This window comes from Carettochelys insculpta, chromosome 8 (genome assembly GCF_033958435.1).
Source record: "Carettochelys insculpta isolate YL-2023 chromosome 8, ASM3395843v1, whole genome shotgun sequence".
NCBI lineage: Eukaryota > Metazoa > Chordata > Testudines > Carettochelyidae > Carettochelys > Carettochelys insculpta.
In genome coordinates this window covers 1399938-1420515 of record NC_134144.1, presented here as the reverse complement: position 1 = coordinate 1420515, position 20578 = coordinate 1399938, and the positions used below count along the sequence as shown (strand labels likewise).

Here is a 20578-nt window from a genome sequence, read left to right as displayed (position 1 = left end):
ACAGTCAGCTCAAATCTGTGTGCATCAGGGTGTCCTCATGACCTTTGTTGGCTTGGTTGCTTTCTAACTCTCTTTTTACTGATGTTTCAGGACCGCTGTTCTAATGTTCTCTCTCCCTTTCCTTGTCCCTTTTCCTAGTCCCCACCGAAAGGTGCCACCATTCCCTACCGCCCAAAGCCCGCCTCCACCCCTGTCATTTTTGCAGGTGGTCAGGTAAGAGCCGACCCGCTTGCGGCCTCCACTGCCAACCTCAGCCTTTTACTGCAGCACCAGCCGCTGCCCGTTAGTGCACTCAGGTTTTCTCGCCTTCTCACTTGCATGGTTTCATCCCATTCATCTCATGCCAAAGCAGCTGGACTGAAAGCTCTTTGCTACACTGTGCTGGGTTAACTTCCCCGAGTACCTGGCCTGGTTGCTCCATCCCTGGGAGGAGGAGATGAAAAATTCTCCCTCCAGCCAGATTGCTGGGAATAGGAATGAATTTTACAATCCGCTCATGTGCTGTCTGGGTTCTAAGGGCCGGCTGCATGTTCTTAACAGGCAGGCAGCACTCTGCGTGGCATGTGCTCTCCCCCACTTTTGGCCTGGGCCCCCTAGTCCTGATCCAGGAAGGAACATTAGCACATGGTGAGGTGCTCTGTCTTTTGTCTCAGAGTACCGAGCACCTTACAGGATTGACCCCTTGTCCTGCTAGACCAGGGCTGGGAGGAATGGGAATGCTTTTCACTCTTGTTTGGAATACTTAATGCAGTTGCAACACCATTCATGATTTAAAACCTCACCCTCTGGCTTGGTGTTGCTGCAGCCCCATCTTTGCTGTCCCTAGATTTAGTTTTCTTTTATTCTGCTCAGTGCTGAATAGCATTTCACCCTTGGATGCACAAAAAACGAAACTGTTTTCATTCACATTTTCCCATTTGCAAGTAAAAATTACCCTTTCCTCTGGCGACAGGCCTGTTAATATTGTCTCAGAGGATTTCAAAAATTTCTAACTTCCAATGTGTTCTGTTTCAATCAAAACGTTTCACATAGTTCTAGTGAAACATCATTTTAGTATCAGTTGGACCGGACTTGGCACTAGGGGGTGCAGCACTTCTGAGAGAAAACTCAGCCCCATGGGTCCTTATTGGATCCTAAGCCCTTATTTATACAACCCTCTCAGTAAAGATTTGTCTGAGTTGGCCCTTGCTTTAAAACTCACGCTACAGATAGGTGCTGCATGTTCTTTACACTCAACAAGAAATCCTGTGGCACTTTATAGACTAGCAGATATTTACAGACTAACAGTGCCACAGGACTTCTTGTTGTTTTTGAAGATACAAACTAACACGTCTACCTCTCTGATTCTTTACACTGCTGTTGGAAGCTAACGCTGCCCCGTAATGTTTGTCACTACATAATCACCATTGTTTTTAATGGAGAGACTGAAAAATAATAGCCAGTGTTGTGCTGGCTTTAGTGCTTGGAAATCAGCGTGGAGTCTGGCCCACAGTGAAGGAATTTTGAATGTGTTTATAATAAATAACCCTTTGCAAGCGAAAGGGCAGTCTTTCTCTTACTAACCAGTGCTGTTCCTGACACTTCCCAATGCTGGCTGCCAGAGAGTTGAAGAGAGTCTGAATTCTGGGTCACTGGCACTGATTTTGCTTAGGATAATCAATGCACTTAAAAACAGACAAGTATCAGGAATTACATGAATTTTAAACACAGATATAAAATGTGAAGTAAATGGCAGCTTCCTACTCTCCTCCGTAGCCTTGTGGTTTCTCATCGCTCCTCAAGGCCCTTGTGAGACCTACGTTGCTATATTTATGACACACCAATTATTCAGGCTGGAGTTGGCTTCAGAGGGCTGCTTGGTACAGCTGGTCACCCCAGTTTAACTGAAGTCACTTTAAAGAGTCAGTTAAACTGATACAAACCTCTGACTGGAAACCCTGAAATCGTTTTGCATGTGCCTCAAAACCCAATTTGAATTAAAACCAAGAGGCTTTGTAGAGAGAGGGCTTAAGTGCTCAGGGCATTTTCAGAGGTGTAGGTAGCCATACTCTCAACTTTGGGGCCAGCTTACAATGACATTAATGGCACTTACAGCATCTGTCTAATCTAGCTGTCTCCAATAAAATTGGTTTTCTGTAGGACTTGTTGTATCTAAGAAGCTAAGTAGGGTGGGAATTCCTCCCAACAGAGGACAGACAGATAGGAGTAAACAGAATAATATGTGGCCAAAAATTCCTAAAACATCCTTTTGGGTGCTTAGTTTAAAGGATTCAAGCCTGATTTCCAGAAGGCATCTTGAGAGCCAGGCCTCAGTTCAATGCTCAAAAATGGAGCCTCTCCATTGTGTACCACTCCAGTATGTGCCAGTGGATAAAAGGGTGTTAGTAGCCAATTTATATCCCTGTGGTAGCTCACTATCTGTGTGCCTTCTAAGACAATCCTGTTGAAAGCTTGTTGTGCCCCCAACTGATAACTGCCAGCAGAAATGCAAACCAAACACAGGCACCCAGCAGAATGCAGATCGCACCTGACTTTTCAACCCGTCACCAAACCTTGGTAACTTGAGTGTGTCACCATCCTCTGAGAAGCAGTCCTGCCAAAAAGCTCTGGGTTCAGCTGTACAGTGAATCGTATCATCTCAAAGGGAGAGTAAGATGGCGGGAACCTTCCTCCTGCTCTTAAATGGCTGGTGCCTTGAGCAGAGGCTTGTTTCAAGGGAAGAAGTGGGGCTCTAGAAGTGGGAAATCTGCCCTGGCTGTGTAAAGGTGCATCACAGAGTCCCCTGGGTTTAATGTGCACACAAAATCCGGCCCTCAGCCTATCACCTCCCAGAGAGCGTGCAGGGCCACCCTGCTTAGCTCCCGCATAGGAAGTCATGAGCAACAAGGGCTCTGCCTCAGAAAGGGCAGGTCCCTTTTCCTGTGACTGGAAGAACAAATGCACGGCAGAAACACCCCACCCCACCCCCAACACACCTGCCACTGCCTCTGCTCACCCCATGTGTGCAGCAGGGCTGAGCAATGTGAGGTGTTTGGTGCCACCCCCCTGCAAAAACCTCACCCCCACTGGCAGCCTCCCGTTCTCCCATCCCCAGCTATGGTGCTCGTACAGGTACGTTGCTTCCCCAACAGTCCCCCCAGCTCCCTGGGGCTCTCCCACCCCCACCTCAGGCTGCCCATTCCCCAACTGCTCACTCGTCTGTCTGACCAGCCTCCACCGCAGGCCGGGGTACCCCGAGGAGAGCCAGTTACTGGCCCTGGTTAGACATGGCACCTTGGAGGACGTGGTAGCTCTGCCTCTGGGTGGGGAGAAGAGGAGAGGGGAGTGCTGCTTCCACAGCCTGCTTCTGACCCTTTGGGAGCCCCTCTGCTGGGACTGTGCAGAGGAAGGCTTGGCAGGTTAGCAGGGAGCAGGGCCAGGGCTGGCTGGGCACTCCAGATCCCACAGTTCCCATCACTGAGGTAATACCGGTCAGTGCCTTCTGCACCGTCAGCATCTGAGAGCCACCCACCTCTGAGCAGCACAGCTCTGTCAGGAGCCACTCGTGGGTCACAGCTCTCTGCACAGATGGCACAAGACCTAGGGGGTTCTCTAGCTTGGATCACACACCCGCTCTCTCCAGGGAAGGGAAGCCTCAGACCTGACGGATTGCACACAACTTCCAGAACCAAAGCACTGGAGGGTTGCGCCCCTGTGGGTCACTGGTATGCCATGCAGAACTGCAGGGGAGGTCAGCTTTGGGGCAAAGTGGTGAGGGATGGAAAGTTGCATGCAGATCAATTCAAGACGCATTTTGACTTGTAAAACTCCAGTATTTGCAAATATATTTACAGTGGTTCCCATTAACTTGCCAGTGTTTTCTAGCAATTAACATCCAATTGTTTTCCCATGTGCGTTTGATTGTCAGTATCTCTGGGGTCTCCTTTGGGAAATGTTGTCTTTTAAAAACAGCTCTTCTATCTGGATTATTTTTTAAGAAAATGCATTTGAATCTGTTCAAGACACCATCTTATCTGTGTCTAATGATGTATTTAATCATTGAAAGATGTCACAGAAGCTCCATAAGAGGCTGGCCTGTTAAATTGGACATTATTTAATGTTATGCTTATTGCATCACTTTTCATTTAAACATTAATCATTACCAAGTCCTCACTAGAAATAAGTAGGTACCTTACAGATCCTTTTGGACTTGGTGTGTAATTAGTAGCTGACATGGACACATGCCAATGACCTATGTCAGAGCCTGACCATTTAAAAAATGAAAGCAAAATAGCAAATGGAAATTTAAAGGAAAAAAATTGAACAATTTAGCGAACACCCTCAGTCTGTTTTCTGTCCTGTTACTGTACCCTGTGCGAACACAGCCCAGGGAACAAACAAATTGGCAATGGGAATGGAACCCTCTGGAGACTGTATAATGTCAGTAAAAGATATTATCCCATCCCCTTTATCTTTGTCACAGTTCTGAGAATCAGAGTAGAATTTTTGATGGCAAGAAAACACTGGATTGGCTTTTTGTCTACACTAATTATTGGTCTTTGCCCTGCCCAGCTGAGGCTGTCAATGACTTTGCAAACAGTGATGTAACTTGTCTGGGCCTGAGACTTTCCTCTTCTTCACTGTCTTTACTCTCCCTTTACAAAGTGTTTTCCATCCTTTATGCCATTTATTTTAGAATCATCTGAAAAATGTTTTAATTAATCAGATATGTTTTGTTACCCGGTAAGCACCTTAGCATGAGAACATCTACTTTACAGCTGCTGACAGAGAATAGTGCTTGTTTTCAAAGTGATAAAAAGAGCACGTTAAAGGATTGTTATAAAATTTTGGTAAAGAGTCAAGATAACTGGGAAACACTGAACTCTGAACTGCAGAGGGTGAAATTCACTGCGATATGCAGAGCTACCGCAGGGCCTACGTGCCATGTATGCTCTATTTCGAGGACAGAAGTGAGACATAAATAGCACAATAGACTTCTGCCTCATCTCTGCACCAAAGTACATTCCATCATGTAGTAGTAACATCGTGTATCTACAGAGTCAAAGTGTGTAAGTACTGGACGTTTACAATTTTAAACAAAATATTTCTCTCACTTTCTAAGACCTGAGAGCAGGATGTTGTATTAGCCTTGCAAAAAAACAAAGCCATCAGAAAGACCTGAATAATTGAAGGATTTAGGGTCTGATTTTGCTCTTGCTCACCATAGCTGGTATAAAACAGAATCAGGCCATTCATTGTTAATTCTACACATTCTGTCACTGATTCGAGGCTTTCTTGCTAAACAAACTCTTTTGAGCTGCAAGGCTCATCAAACCCTTTGTCAGGCACAAGCAGCGAGTCAGATTCACTCTGCACAAAGTTGCTGTTTCAGTGATTTTTGCTGTGTCCCTTTGGGACATTCGATAGAGACAATTTACCTATAGTGGCCAGGGGAAAATTGTCTGTTGAAATCAGCACCAAGGGCAGAGATATTTCCTTGGCACCAGTTATAGATTGTGGACCAATTTATTTTGTCTTTCACTAAATACCCTGCTTTGTAGGGTTAGTAGGTTTATGGGCTGAGACTTTTGAAGTCTTTTGTGTGGGTTTTGGATGTCCAGTTCCTGCTAACTATAAGAGAAAGTGAATTGCCAAATCCCTTACGTGGCTTTGCAAATCCCAGCCATAACATTTACCGAGTAGATGACTACAACTAACGGGTTCAGTTCTGCTAGCTCACTTCCCAGTGACTCTGTCTGGAGTAAGAAAAAGATATCTGTGCTGTCAGGGTGCGGTTTCATAATGATCTATTCTGCATAGGTGTGTAGACCTTGCACAGGGGAAACAGGAAATAATTGGTGCCATTTGCAGATGGTACTTTCTGCGAACATTGCACGGCTCAGACCACAACCGTAGTAGCAAGCTGGCAAATTTGGAGCCCCAGTTAATACTGACTCTCTAAATATCTGCTGCATGTTAAGTGATGGTGACGTTTGTGGGCTGTGACTTTAGATACCCCAAGCACAAAGCTAGTATGTAAAGCAAGCTGTTAGAAAGCTAGGGCCCAGCCCTTCTGAAAGCTTGCCCCAAGGCTTTAACTTGAGGTTGTCAGGCTCCTGTCAGATGCCCAGTCACTGAGGGATCAGGCTGATCAGGAGAGGTGCCTCAGGCACATAGATGTGATGTCTGTTCAGCTGTGCAACTTTGAAACTAGAGTTGGGCTATTGTAAAAGGAAGGGCTCTAGAGACAAGAAAAAAATTCTGAGAACTAAATTTGGAACCATAAGCCATACTCGCTCTCAGGGTAGGTCTCTGCAGCATGCTGCGATTTACAGCTTGGGCAGAAGTACCTGCTGCAGGTTTCATCTAGCTAGTGTACTACCAAGGACACAGTTGTGTGGGCTTCAGTGGAGGCTAGCAATGCCCATACATACCCAGGGAGGCCAAGCAGGTGTAGCCAGCCTATGTGGCCATGTCCTGGCTGCTGTTTTCAGTGAGCTAGCTGCATTAACGCTAGAACCGGCATGCCCACCTTCACCCTCCACAGCTGCAGCATAGACGTGGCCTCAGTGCTGCACCAGTCTCAGTTCCGTAGAGTGCGGAATACTCATTGACTCCTATGACACTCACATGGAAAAGATGTAGCATAACCCACATGAACCATACAGGAGCTGTGTTTGTGGCCCAGCCTGAAATTCAGAGGAAATACATGGATTTGCTTTCCACTCAAAGGTGTCTGTAGGTGTGACCTCCCAGCCTGGTCTACCCTGCGACCTTATGTTGGAATAGCAACATTGCTCAGAGCTCTGGGATATGCTGGCAGAACTCCCGGTGCAGACAGTGGTATGGGAGGGCTTTTCCAATCCACACAGCCGCTGCCTCTGGATAAGGCAGCTCTGCGTGGGCTTAGGACACCAAGAAATTTGAGATGTAAACAGACGAAAACATTGAAATTGACCAATTTAAAAACCACCTGACCATGGAATTGATCAAAATGGGCCATGGTAGGGTCCCACTCAGAATCTTAGAGTTATTTAATCAGACTGACAATGGAGTGATTGGGAGTGGTCGCATGACAAGGGATTTTCCAAGTTCACCAGCTGCTGCTGTGTATTTATACAGCTGTACAGAAAGCTTCAGGGCTATTTGTGCATTGGACCCAGTGACAGTCCAGTGCTGACCTCTAAAGAGGGGGATCCTGTAATCCGCAGAGAGGCACTTGGGGACTTTTATACGTTTGCTGTAATTGGGTATTGTTAAATGTCGGCTCTGGCACACCTTAGTGGGTAGCACTTCTCCCCAGGACAGAAACCTATTCATAATGCAAAAGTTAATAGCAGTCTGGGGCGCTGTGTGTTTTAGAGTGGCCAGTCCAGACAATCCAGTGTTGCCAATGATGTGACAGGAGCGGTTTTAACGGTGATGATAAGGTTCCTTATGGGAGGGGGTGGGTACCTTGTCTTCATTTATACATAAAAATGGAAAGGGACATCTCTCCCTTCTCAGACTGGCTGTGAAATGGGGAAGGGATTAGCAGCTGAGACAGGGCTTAATGGACACTTCATCCCAGTCTAATGACACATGTTTCTCTTTTGCAGGCCTATACCATTCAGGGACAATATGCAATTCCACACCCGGATGTGAGTTTTACCCTCATTTTTCTTATACCCATTACATTCTTGTATGTCACCTGCATGATTCTATTAATTACTACTAATATTAATATTAGACAATAATATTAATACCATAATCTGAAAGTATCATCTGTGTGTTGTATCTGTAATACCTTGAATAGCCTTTTAACCTATTAGCACTAAGCTTTATTAATACTGAGGACTTGGCCTGATGTTAAATTATTTGTATGGGTCAGTGCTATCCCTTTACTAAGATATAAACCCTATATGCATTTTGTGCCTCAGAGAATGGTCAAAAATAGCCTTTTCCCTCTGTGTCTCCCTCTCCATACAATGTTGCTAATGAAATGAATCAATAATTGGATGGCGGTCGGTTTCAAGTGGGGTGCCACAAGGCTCTGTTCTGGGGCCGGTGCTGTTCAACATCTTTATTAATGACCTGGATGAGGGACTGGGTTGCACCCTCAGCAAGTTTGTGGACGACACAAAGCTAGTGGGAGAGGTAGATACTCTGGCTCCTATCTCTACCGTCCAATGTGACCTGAATAAATTGGAGGATTGAGCCAAAAGAAATCTGATGCGGTTCAATGAGGACAAATGCAGAGTCCTGCACTTGGGCCGGAGGAATCCCAAGCATTGTTATAGGCTGGGGATTGACTGGCTAAGAAGCATTACAGCAGAAAGGGACCTAGGAGTTACGGTGGAGGAAAGGCTGGATATGAGTAAACAAGGTGCCCTTGTAGCCAAGAAGGCTAATGGCATATTAGGGTGCATTAGAAGGAGCATTTCAAGTAGATCTAGACAAGTGGTGGTTCCCCTCTGTTCAGCACTGGTGAGGCCACATGTGGAGTATTGTGTCTACTTTCAGGATCCCCAGTATAAAAAGGATGTGGACGTGCTGGAGCAGGTTCAATGGAGGGCAACAAAAATGATTAAGAGGCTGGAGCACATAACCTGTGAGGAGAGGCTGAGGGATTTGGGCTTATTTAGTTTAAAGAAGAGAAGACTTAGGGGTGATTTGATAGCAGCCTTCAACATCCTGAAGGGGAGCTCTAAAGATGATAGAGAGAAACTGTTCTCAGTGGTGACAGATGGCAGAACAAGAAGCAATGGTGTGAAGTTACAGAGGTAGAGGAGTAGGCTGGATATTAGGAAAAACTATTTCACCAGGTGGGTGGTGAAGCACTGGAATGCGTTGCCTTGGGTGGTGGTGTATTCTCCATCTCTAGGGGTTTCTAAGTCCCAGCTTGACAAGGTCCTGGCTGGGATGACTTAGTCAGGGTTGATCCTGCTTGAAGCAGCGGGCTGGACTAGATGAACTCCTGAGGTCCCTTCCAGCCCAGGGATTTTATGATTAGGGTGAGGGCTGTCTCCAAGAATTTGCTTTCTAAAAGCCCTGGCCTCCCACATGTTGGTCTGTCATTGGGTATGTTCTCACTTTTACCACAGAGCAAATCTGTTTGGGCTTGCTGATTTCTCTCCCCACTTTCCAGCTATTATTTTAGACTGGTGATTGATTTGGCAGCCAGGGGTTCAGTAGCCTAGATATAGATGCACACGTTCCTTGTGTTTGGGTGGAAAGGAATAAATGTTGCAACCACTGTCTTTGCCATGGCTTACAAGCAACACCCAAGAGACCCCCAGGAACGAACGTCAGCACAGGTTTCGGTGCTGAGTTAGGCTTCTTGCCAGGACAGTGCAGGAAGAGCCTTGGTCCTCTCTCCTTTCTGATAAGGTTGAGGATTTTTGTCTGTCGATCTTAGTTAATTGTCTGGGGAGATGATAGAGGAAAGAAAGAAAAGGAGGTTCTGTGCCAAATTCACTCCTGGTTTATAATGGTTTCTAGTGAGAAAAAATGGCTGCTGATGAGCAGGGAGTAAACATATCCCCTCGGTAGCTTTCATCCCAGTGGCTTGTATGCAGCCCTCAGCAGACATTAAAATTACCCTCCTCATTCGATCCTCTAAAGGAAGGTGGGATAGCTAATGGACCCTTTCCTGGGCATAGGCCTGTTCCACGTTGTCCTTTGCGAGGCTGTTCTGTCATTCTGAGGCATTCCCTCCTTAGTGGGAGGAGAGGGTGAGAATAAGTCTATACTGTACGTTTTATAACGGTGGGCGTGAACTCAGGCCAGGGCACTGAGCAGACGTGAAAAGAGGCAAGCAGAATAGTGAAAGCAAGAGCAAGTTTGAAGGCGATGGATAAGATCGGGAAAAGCAAAGCAACTAGCTTAAGAACGAAGCTGAGCGTCTTGAAAACGTGTGTATTCAGCAGCACGTTGTACGGATGGGAGACATGGGTGATAACGAAAGATTCAAAAAGAAGAATATTGGTGTTTGAAAGGAGTTGTTATAGAAAGATTCTGAGAAGAGGATGGATGCAGAAGGTCACCAGTGAGGAATTATATAGAAAGATACAGCCAAAAGAGAACCTGCTGCAGGAGGTTATAAAACAGAAGCTACAACTATTTGGGCGTATCTGCAGAATGAAGATGAACGAAAAATCAAGACCCTGGTATTTGGCATAATGGACGGTTCGAATAGGAGAGGCCGACCCCCCAGAGAATGGGTAGATGATATAGTCAATTGGTGCGGAGCTAATCTACAGAAACTGAGCCACTCCGCAGTGGAGAGGGAAAGATGGAAGGAAATAGTGAGAGAGGCATCAGACACCAAAGGGCGCTGAGCCCGCAGTCGATGATGATGATGATGATGATGATGACTTAGCCTTTGAAAGGCAGAAGGAAGACCTTCCAGCTCTACAGCTCTCAGGGAGCACGTGAGTGAGAGTGAGTCCAGTCAGAGCTCAAGGTTGGGGGCCACTTTTACAAAAAAGTGTGCTCATTGGGACAGTCATTTAAGCTAGTTGGCTTCCATCCTGGACCCAGTCCATTTCTGGGGCAGCAAGGAGAAGGTCCTGCCCAGATTCAAAGAGGAGGCAAGACAGGGCTGCCTGTCATCAGCCTATTGGTGACACTATGGCTCTGAGGTCCTTATGACCTTCCCCCGTGGTTTTACGCAGATGCTGAAGGAGAGGAGTGACAGGGATAACACAGCAGGCACTCCCCTAAAGTACGTGGAGCTTCCTAGGAGCAGCTGGATCAGCAGCAAGGGCAGTTCCTAGTACCTAAATCCATGGACAGACCTAGTAGTGTCAGCGCAGATGTCCGACCTCTCTGTAAAGACATCAAAGCAGATTGCTGTCTCCACACCCATCAGTGGGACAAACACCAGGGAGGGAGAGACGTTAAGTGCCAGTGTCGGCACGTGCACAAGTGAACATAAACTGGTCTTCAACAGGTTGTCTGAGCATTGGAGGAGTGAAGTTCAGGAACAACCTCTCAAAGGGAGCAATGGGGGTAAAAACTCCAACTCATTTCAAGACAGAGCTTGATAAGTTCATGGAGAAGATGGCGCCAGAAGATGACCTATAATGGCATGTGGCTCATCTCCAGCTGCTAATGAAAAAATCCCCAAAATATGGAGGTGGGACATAAGACAGGGAGGGCACAAAGTTACTGCAGAGAATTCTTTCCCAGGTGTCCGTCTGGAGGGTCTCCCCCACCTGCACATGGTATAACTGATGGCCATAGTTGGGATCAGGAAGGCATTTCCCTACCGGTCAGATAGGCACAGACTGTGGGAATGAGGGTTGCCTTCTTCTGGAGCAGAGGGCACGGGTCACCTGCAGATTTACATTCGAGTCCATTGTGGATTCTTTGTAATTTAAAGACTTTAAATCATGATTTGTGGATTCAGTAACTCAGCCAGATGTTGGGGGTCTGCTACAGGAGTGAGGGGGTGAGAGTTTGGGCCTGGCAGAAGGTGCGGAAGGTTGGATCTAATGGTCAGAATGGTCCCTACAACCTTAAAGTCTATCAGTTAAGGTCCCCAGACCCTTAGAGACTGTCCATTGCTGCATTAACCTTGTGGAAAGGCCCTGCTGCAGGAAGTGTTGATTCAACTGGGATGAAGGCATAATCCTCTGCCTTCAGTGGTCGGGCTGTTGCCAAAGATGAGCTCCATGTTGTCTGTTTATATGCACTGTTTCGCAAACAATCCAGGATATGATGAACGCATGAGAGAGACGAATACGGATCCTGGTGAACGTGTAAAATACCACACTCATACACCTTTAGTCTGAAGATCCTTGTGGAGTGCTTTTGGTCAGTTCTTGTCAGCTATGAAGGCGGGCTCTAATCAGTACCTGGATGGGAGGCTTCCAGCTGTGACACATACCCGTAGGTGCTTTGGGAAGTAATGCCGGTGGTTCAGTGGTGGAGCTCTTCCCACTGAGGCAGCACTGCATATGGTGCTAGTGATTCTGCACTGTGAGAAAAAAACTGAGGTTCTCATAAGCAGAGTTTGGGAGAAATGCCTTGGGACCTTCCCCCAGAATGAGTGCTGTGGTGAAATTCCACACTCCCAAATCCACAGCACTACATTGCTTGTAACAGTCTTCCCTTTCCAGCCTCCTGTGTTGTATGTTTCTGCTGTGCACAGTTTGAAGGCTGTCAGCTTGTACTCAGAGGTGGCTGCAGGATTTGCTTTTGCTGTAGTTGGTGATCGTTTTATGAAATATGTAGAGCATGGTGACAATTGAAAAGCTAGTGGCTAGGTGTGTGGTAGAATGGAGTTGTGCTGTTATCCCTATGCTTGATTGTCCTGATACTTTTATTTAAATACTAAGCAGGTATGCAGGGGTTAGTACTTAGATGGGAGGTCAGGGCCAGGTGAGGGAGGAGGAATACATTTATCCTTTGTGTACCAGATGGCTGCTTACTGACCTCAGCTCTTACAAGCTGGTAACAAGATACAAGTCTCTCCTAGTGTTTGTTAGATAACCAGACTGGTTTTGCTTTCCTGTCTCCCTGGAAAGTGTCAATCAGCGATAAAGATAATTTTCCATTTGGCAGACAGCTGTGTGGATATTTTGTGCAAGACTGCACTGTCCACATCAACTTTTGCAACTTTTATTCATTTCTGCCAATATTTGCATTTGTTGGCTAGTTTGATTAGTTTGGAGGGGAGATGGGGATGAAGGGATACAGAAGGTTTTCGAGGAGAAAGCATACATGCACATGAATATTGCGACATTGTTTTGACCTGATAGCAAAAGAAAACATGATTTGTTAAAAATGTTTTATACTTTTACAAAAACAACAGAGAAGTAAGATGAAGAGACTGCTTTGCTGCAAGGTGGAGACAGATGTTAAAGTGCACAGCTGCCAAGGAGGCAGATGTTCCTCTGGTGTAAACTGGCAACGCTACAGTGGGCGATCTGGCTCAGCATGGTCAGGGTTGTTAAGATTCCATGGACAGTTTCAGTTGTGTCCCCTTCACCTGTGTTTCACAACACCAGCATCTCTTCTAACGTGCTCACGCAGCTCCTGAATATGTGCCCTACTGGAATGGATTGCCCCATACCTGTGACGGGCATGTGCAGTGCTTCATGTCACTTGTGCAGCAGATGTAATTTTAAAGATAAAATATGCCACAGTTGCCTCTGAGTTCTGCATGGGGGCAAACAGTGGTAGTCTCTTGACAGCCCTCTGCGTGAACCATTGGCAGATGCTGTTGGCAAAGAATCCACCAGGAATTAGGTCCCCAGCTCCCAGTGAGAGCCAGTTAGATGTGGGCACCTAATTCTCCCAGACTTGCGAAGAATCTTAGGTGCATCCCCCATCGCTGTATGATGTGCAGCCTGCTATGGAACAAGCCATTGAAAATCTCCTGGTCTTCAATAATCAATATAGTTTGGCATTTCTATTTCTGGTGGGAGGGTCTATCGTGCATGAGTCCTCCTGGCATAACAATGTATACGTTGGAGCTTTTATGGTGTCACAAAAGTACATTTCTGAAAATGGAAACTACTGAAATGATGTGTACTCTGCAGCCAAACATAGCGTCATAATACAGAGATAAGGTCAAATTATGTTTAGTGGCACTGTCTTAGCGCCGTGTAACAGAGAGCAAAGTGCAACCCATTTGCTTTTCAACATACCCACTTTCACAAAGCATTGTATGTTTTTTTCTAAGTTTTTTTTTAGTATGTTTCAGTTTCTCTCCTTAAATAGACTGTGTATCCTTTGCTAGTTGGATCAACATGCCCATTTTCCTAATTATCCTTCGCACACCCATGCATTGACTCAGGCTGTATTTCTTATTGTCAGGATGCTGCTGTCTGACAGAGGAACAAAACCCATGGTATATATTGTATTGTGGAAGCATTTGTACTCTGGTCAGGGGCAGGCAACTAATATTTCTGACTTGTTCAAAAATCTTGTGGCCAAATCCTGCAGAATTTGTAGAGCTCTTAGTTAATGCCTGAGTATTTTGACTTTGCGTTTTCGTCTCTATTAAAGCTTTATTGGTTAAAACAACGTGTAATTATTGAGTTAATGGAAACATGAAAACAACTTTACTAGGTAGTTTTATGTCTTGTGTTTGCTGCAATACACATTTGTCTTTGATCTTCCCCTTTTTATTGATGTGACAGCTGCATCATTACACTGGAGATTTGGCACTATCTGTAATGACTGAATAAGTATATCTAGGGCAAACCCTGGAACTCCCCTCTCAGGTTTCCTGTGGATAAATTGGTTCCTTGAGTCAATGGGAGTTTTGTCTCAGGAAGGAGGTCAGGAGGGCCCTTGGGCTTTTCCATACAGCTCAAGACAGGTAGTCTCCATTTGGAACTTGCAAGAGAGGGGAGGAGAAGCCAGTGGGGACTGGGATGCTGGGGGTTCTTGGGGTGTGACAAGCATAGAAACTGTCTGAGCATAGTTGAACCTGATCCTGTGTGCCCAGAGCCATGCACCGGATTTCACAGTTGCCCTTCAGAGGGCATAAGGAGACATGGAGATGCCACCTTTAAAAGAGGACAGCAAAGGACCTTAGAACCAGTGGCCATTGTATCCTTAACTCTGGAGTGACCCAAGCAGACTCTTTTGGTCTCCACGTCAGCATAAAGCAGGATAAGTTCCTTCTTTAAAAAATGCCGTTCTTTTTATTCTCCGAGAGTTGTCATGCTCAGTGGACTAACACCTCTTATCTCCTGGTTTGTGTATTGGTTTGCTGGACTCCAACTGCATGTGGCATTAAGGGTCACTCTGATTCCGTGGGATTTGCACACAAAGCTCGCTGTGCGCTGGCATGACATTGTGCCCCCTTGATCAGGAAAAGCTCGTGAGAGTTTAACAGCTGATGCTCCATGACTGTCATGGCAGCAGAATGCCTGGTGCAAGCTTGCCCGTTCGGGTTGGTTGAATCTGACTTGTTCTTCACTGCTAGATGGTTTAAAAGTTGGCAGTTTGCATGCCACATGCTTCTCATGTCCTCATTTGCCAGCCCTCCGGTGACCAACAGACTGTTTCCAAAACTCCTCTTCACTTTCCCACCTGTTTTCTTCTGCCTCCAGTGTCTCCCCTCACCACTGCTGTTAGACGCCCCTGAACCCCCTCCCTCACATGTGCTGCAGGAGCCAGGATATTGTTTTACCCACAGATTTAAATGACATTTCCCCATTCACCTGTGTGGGGACTAGACTAGTTGATCTAGCAGGTCTTTTCCACTTCTGAGATCTATGATTGTGTTAAGCCTTCAAAGCCACCTCAAAGATTAATGAAGGGGAGCGCTACAGGGCACTCCTCCGGCATACACAGCAAAATCTCGAAGGGGTCCTTATCAGGCTGTAAATCACTACCTCTTCCATTTCCTTAACTTTGTGATAAAATGGAGCACAAAATGTATTCTAAAGATACTTTACTTCCTGAGGTCCCTTTTGAAGGGGCCAGGAAAAGACTCAGAGCACAACAAGGGATATGCAGGATCTGAAATACTTACCTATTTTGGCTGAAGCCCAAGTTTGGCCACCTGCTAGGTGGTTAGTATGAACAAGACATTACTTTAAGAGCTGCAGTTGGTTCGGCAGCTAGACACATTTTCCTTTAGAATGTGAAGTATACGAGTCAAGCAAGGGGAACCTCCAGTGGGTAATGGAAGAAAATGGCCATTTACTGTACTTTTTTAGGCTATCCCAGGAACTCTCCAGACTTTTTTAAGTATTGGAACGTGATTGTTATAGACCTGGCAGCATATTTTACATGCTCAGATGTTTTTACAATTCTTCTTGGCTAGCAACTCTCAGTGGCAGTGAGTTACAAAGTCTGGTCAGCCAAGCTGAGCTGGGATGGCTTTGCTTTGACACCCTTCCACCTGCATTTGCAGCTTCCTGTTCCGTCAGGGCAGAGGGTGCTCTCCGTGAGCCAGCAGGCTGAGGTGAGATCTGCCTAGACAGATTTAAATGATTCCAGCTAGGGACAGAGACCAAACCTGGGCTTGCTGCTGGTATTGTACTTCAGACCCTGATCAAGCACGTTTGCTAAAGATTCAGGCTTTACTGTATCTACCCAGGCCAAGTCCTTCCGTTAATGTCGTGTTTGCCATGTCTTAACATGGCGTCCTGCTTTGCTTTTTTTAATTATAATTTTGTTCTTAATTTTTTTGGTGTGACTTGTTGTATTCTATAACAATAACCTTCTTAGTTCTAATGTCCCTCCTACCCCTCAGCAGTTGACCAAGCTCCACCAGTTGGCTATGCAGCAAACCCCCTTTACTCCCCTTGGACAGACCACCCCTGCTTTCCCTGGTACGTACCCAGATGCCCTTTACAGATTTCCTTCTCTTCTGACCTGTAGAGTTTCTCTCTCTTTCTAAACTTGTTTTATTTAATGGAAATAAATAGGACAAGTAAAGTGAAGTTGCAAAAGTCAATGGTGAAACGTGAACAAAGGTTAATGTTTCAAAGTGATTTTCCTTGTGGCTCAGTTCACTGTAATTGTGCGTGTACAGCCTGCTCTTGGGAAGCCAAGTGTATTTGCTCCCCGTGTGGCTAGTTACTTGACTAGCAGTGAATCAACCTTGTGATAAAACTAATGGTTCTGGGCCCTTTCTAGCACAGTGGGTATTCACTGCCATGGGTTGGTATGTCCTTTGGGAGAAGTTCAGGGACGTTGACAGTGCTTCATATTTTGAGCATTGTCTGCAGATTCAAAACTCCGTAAAGGCTATATAAGTTCCTTTTGGCTCTCCTGGTTGATGTCGATCACTGGGCAGGAATATCAAGAGAAGTGTACTGTATGTGAAGCCTCTTTGTGTCATGCTTTGTGACGAGTGGTGGGAAATGGACATGATTCGAGGGAGAATTCCTGTCCTCTGGTGAGGGAGGCCTTGAAAGCAATATGCTGCAATGGAGGACCCTCAGAACTCTAGTTTGAGCTATTGTGTCTCAGACTTTGCTATTCAAATTGATAATACAGTTTAAATTTTTCATTGTGAGTTAGGGTAGCAGCTACAGTGCAGGAAATTAAAATACGTAAAAAATCCTTCATGTCACGCGGTGGTCAAAATGCCAACTGGAAATTCCTTTTCTGCCATTTTGTCCATCATATTTTGAGCTTCCTAGATGAAGTGACATTGCTGATCTCCTTGAAGGCAAAAGCATTAAATCTGTTTCTTCTTTGCTCTTCAGGAGAAAAGCTGCCCTTACATTCCTCCGAAGAAGCTCAAAATCTGATGGGCCAATCATCAGGTAAAATCAAAGCTATAGGGAAACACTAGGCCTCTATTGCAGTACTTCTTGAATAAGACCCCGTCATTGTTGTAATCTTACATAAATTGTCTTATTGTTTGGACAAGACAGTCTGACTTCCAATGGGCGAGAGCACATGGAGCAGGATAGTATCTACCATTCACATTATACAGTGTGTCCAGTGAGCGGAATAAGCTTGCCTGCACTGTACTTCAGCAGTCTGTTAATGCAGTCTCTGGACATGCGTGTAACAGCCGTTCATGCTCACGGAAATTATGCGTGGTTAAGAAGATTACGGAATTATGACATGTTATTGTATTTGATTTTTATAATGTTCTCCATGAGACAACAGAAGAACACCAGTGGGAAGCAAGAGAGAGTATCACTCTGAGTGTAGCTTTCTTAATCTATCCAATGTAAAACAGCTTTCTAACCTATACGGTCCACTTCAGTGTCCGAGTAAACCTGTCATTCCTGATAAAGTCCCATTTCAAGCTTTCTATGCTAACAGTTGGCTCAGAAGCAATCACATGCAAGTACAGATTTTCTTTAATAAAATTGTTTGTATCTTAAAGGCAGTCAAATCAGAATGTTCTGGCATTTGAGAGTAAATGATAGAAGAAATTGACCACTTTAAAATATTTTTGGCATTCACATAACTCAAAATACTTTTAATTTATATATACAGTTGGAAAATAATCATAAGCTAGAGCAATTAGTTAATGCACTTTCTCATGAAAGATATTGTATTCTTCGTGCCATTGAAATGCATTTTTGAGATCTTGTATTGAAATCTTTCTTGGTGGTGAGTGGAGTTACATTTTGTTAAAGCGCTATGGGTCTATGTGATGGGTTATAGCCCCAGCTCAGTAAATCAGCTTAACTTCCATGAAGCCAGTGGCACCATGTCTGTGACCCTGTGTTTATAAGCACACAAAACCACATATGTAAATATGGCCTGGTGACATCATGAACATACATCAGCCACACTGCAAAGTATTTTGATGACCTCACTTAGGCAAAGAGGCAAACTTAGAGAACTGGAATGGATTTTGCAAGAATTAACCTTGCTCCCCCCAACAAAGTATAACAATGATGTGCACAAAATTACATTTCTGGGCTTAGTATTTTTGTAGTAGTTGGACAAATGTTGACCATTTTTTTGTGCACGTCTCCTATTAAAACCACTGGGATTTACATGGACGTTTCCCAGGGGGAATTTTGTTCAGTAAACTAAATGCCTGTTTTTCAAGATAGTTTTAGGATGTTTTTACACCTTGATCATGAAAATTATGAAACTGTTCTTTTTTTACTAATACACTCAAACCCCTTTAATCCGGCAACCCTGGGAAATAGAGTATGCCAGATTACAGACTATTCCAGGCCATGGAAGGTGCTGCAGGGACTGTGTCTGAGGGATGTGGGGTACTTATCTGGAACCCCACACCCAGCGACATATGTGGCTCCACTTTCCTTGCTGCTCCCGGGCACCACCCACGCTGCTGTGGGAAGGGTAGGAGAAAAGCCTCCAGAGAAGCAAGTTGCTGTGCTAGCATTCCTCCAGATGCAGGGTGGGCAAGCAGCAGTGCACAGAGCTGCTTCTTCCATTCCCTGCTAGGGTCTAAGCCACGGGTGTTCCTGGATCAGGGACACCAGGATTAGGGAGGTCCTGGTGTAGTATTAAGCCAGAAGTGTGCTAGCCAATGAGGAAAGAATTCACGTATGCTCTTCAGTGTTCATGTCCCAGTAGAGTCAGTCTCGCTCTGACATAGGAGCTAAGTTCTCGGCAGAGTAAGCCAGCACAACCCTTCTGAAGCCCACAAAAGATAGGGTGAGTCACGCCAGCTGAGGGGCTGGCTCATGACCTTTCATTAGATAGCATTCCCTCTCCAGCCTCCTTCCCATCCTTCAGGAAATGTTCTATATTGTAACGGTAACACAGAGATTCAGCAAACGTCACCTGAGGAATTCCAACTGTTCCCAAATGGAACCTCAGAATGTGTCTGAGAACCCCGTAGAGAGTTCACGCCCTGCACCCTGGGACTTTCCAGCACTGCTGTGTGTTGTACTCCCAGGAGCAAGGCACAGACACAACTCGGACTCCAGCGTGTGGGACATGATACGGTGGCACCCAGCGAGGAAGCTGGCAGACTTGCTGGCCCTTCCAATGCTTACTGTGGGAGAGGATGTACGTATGGGAGCATCAAGCTGAATGGGGAGTAGGCTCTACAGAGGCACAGTGAAGAGAGATCCATGGAGTCAGGAAAGTCGAAATTGGGAGCAAGGAGGAGAGGGAATGGGTGGGGAGGAGCGAATCTGCCCAGACTTGAACAAAGGGTTGGGGTCATGTTCGGGTCAGCTACTATTTTGCCTCTACAATTTGCCCTTCCCATAGCCCCTCTGGGGGTGGCTTTGCTAACGCATAGAGGGAGGATAGTCTCAGAGAGGCAGCCATGTTAGTCTGTAGCTTCACAAAGACACCAAGCAGTCCTGTAGCACCTTAAACACTAACAATTATATTTATTAGGTAATGAGTTTCCATGGGTCTTACCCTAATAAATGTAATTGTTAGTCTTAAAGGTGCTACAGGAGAGCAAGGGAGGGTTAGTGGCAGTGCAGAGTACTATAAAAGAGGGCTGTTTCTATTTTAGGGAGCCCTTCACTCTGGAAGTCTGCCTGGTGAGAAGTGCTTTTCACTAAGCCTTGGCATGTAGGAGGCCACTGCTGATCAGTAAAACCAGTATTAAACCAGCGGTGACAGTCCCTGGTGCTGTTAACCTAGTCAAGGGCTAACACTGCTTCATGCTCACACCAGAACCTCCCAGCAGGGTGGGATTTCTCATGGGTAAGGCACATGATTGGCAAATGGAAGACCTGGCTTAGATTCCCAGCTCTTCCTCTCTCATCTTTTGTGTCCTTGGCCTAGTCATTTATGTCAAAAAGACTCACATTTGGGATGGGGATGACCTAAGATTGGGCACCTAAGTCTAGATTTTGACATTTAAGCAAGTGCCCTGATTTTCTGAGGATCTCAACAAATCCCTCGGAAGCTTCTGGGGCTAGTGAGATCTCATCACATCTGAAAATCTGGACCCTTTAGTGGTCAATCTTGAGTTTGAAAATTGTGGCCTTACTTTGCCTTTTCTTCAATTTCCTCTTGTGTGAGATGGGTGCAGTACTTCCCTGGCTTCCTGGGTGGCTACAAGGCTAAACTCAGTCATGTGTAGGAAGTGCTTTATCTCCTAGCATTGTAAAGCAATACCATCTGATTAGTTCCAGGAGAAGTCTCCAAAATGCCTGTTTAAAGTTAAAGCTTTACTTTTCAGTATGTTCATAGAATTCAGTCCTGGGGAGAAGTACTTTGCATCATGTCA

At 45.5% G+C, this 20578-nt stretch overlaps 1 protein-coding gene across 7 annotated transcripts in view; it reads left to right on the top strand.

Moving 5' to 3' along the window:
• PCBP3 (poly(rC) binding protein 3) overlaps positions 1-20578 on the top strand; it is a 49322-nt gene that overhangs the window by 15290 nt on the left and 13454 nt on the right. For 3 of the 7 annotated variants that reach the window (XM_075000901.1, XM_075000898.1, XM_075000900.1), the window contains 3 exons: positions 139-213; positions 7578-7619; positions 16184-16262. In XM_075000901.1, the coding sequence (XP_074857002.1) occupies positions 139-213; positions 7578-7619; positions 16184-16262 (196 nt within the window). Of the gene's footprint in view, positions 1-138; positions 214-7577; positions 7620-16183; positions 16263-17144; positions 17205-20578 lie in introns of all 7 variants that reach the window. The other 4 variants (XM_075000902.1, XM_075000903.1, XM_075000904.1 and 1 more) reach the window with 3 other exon arrangements.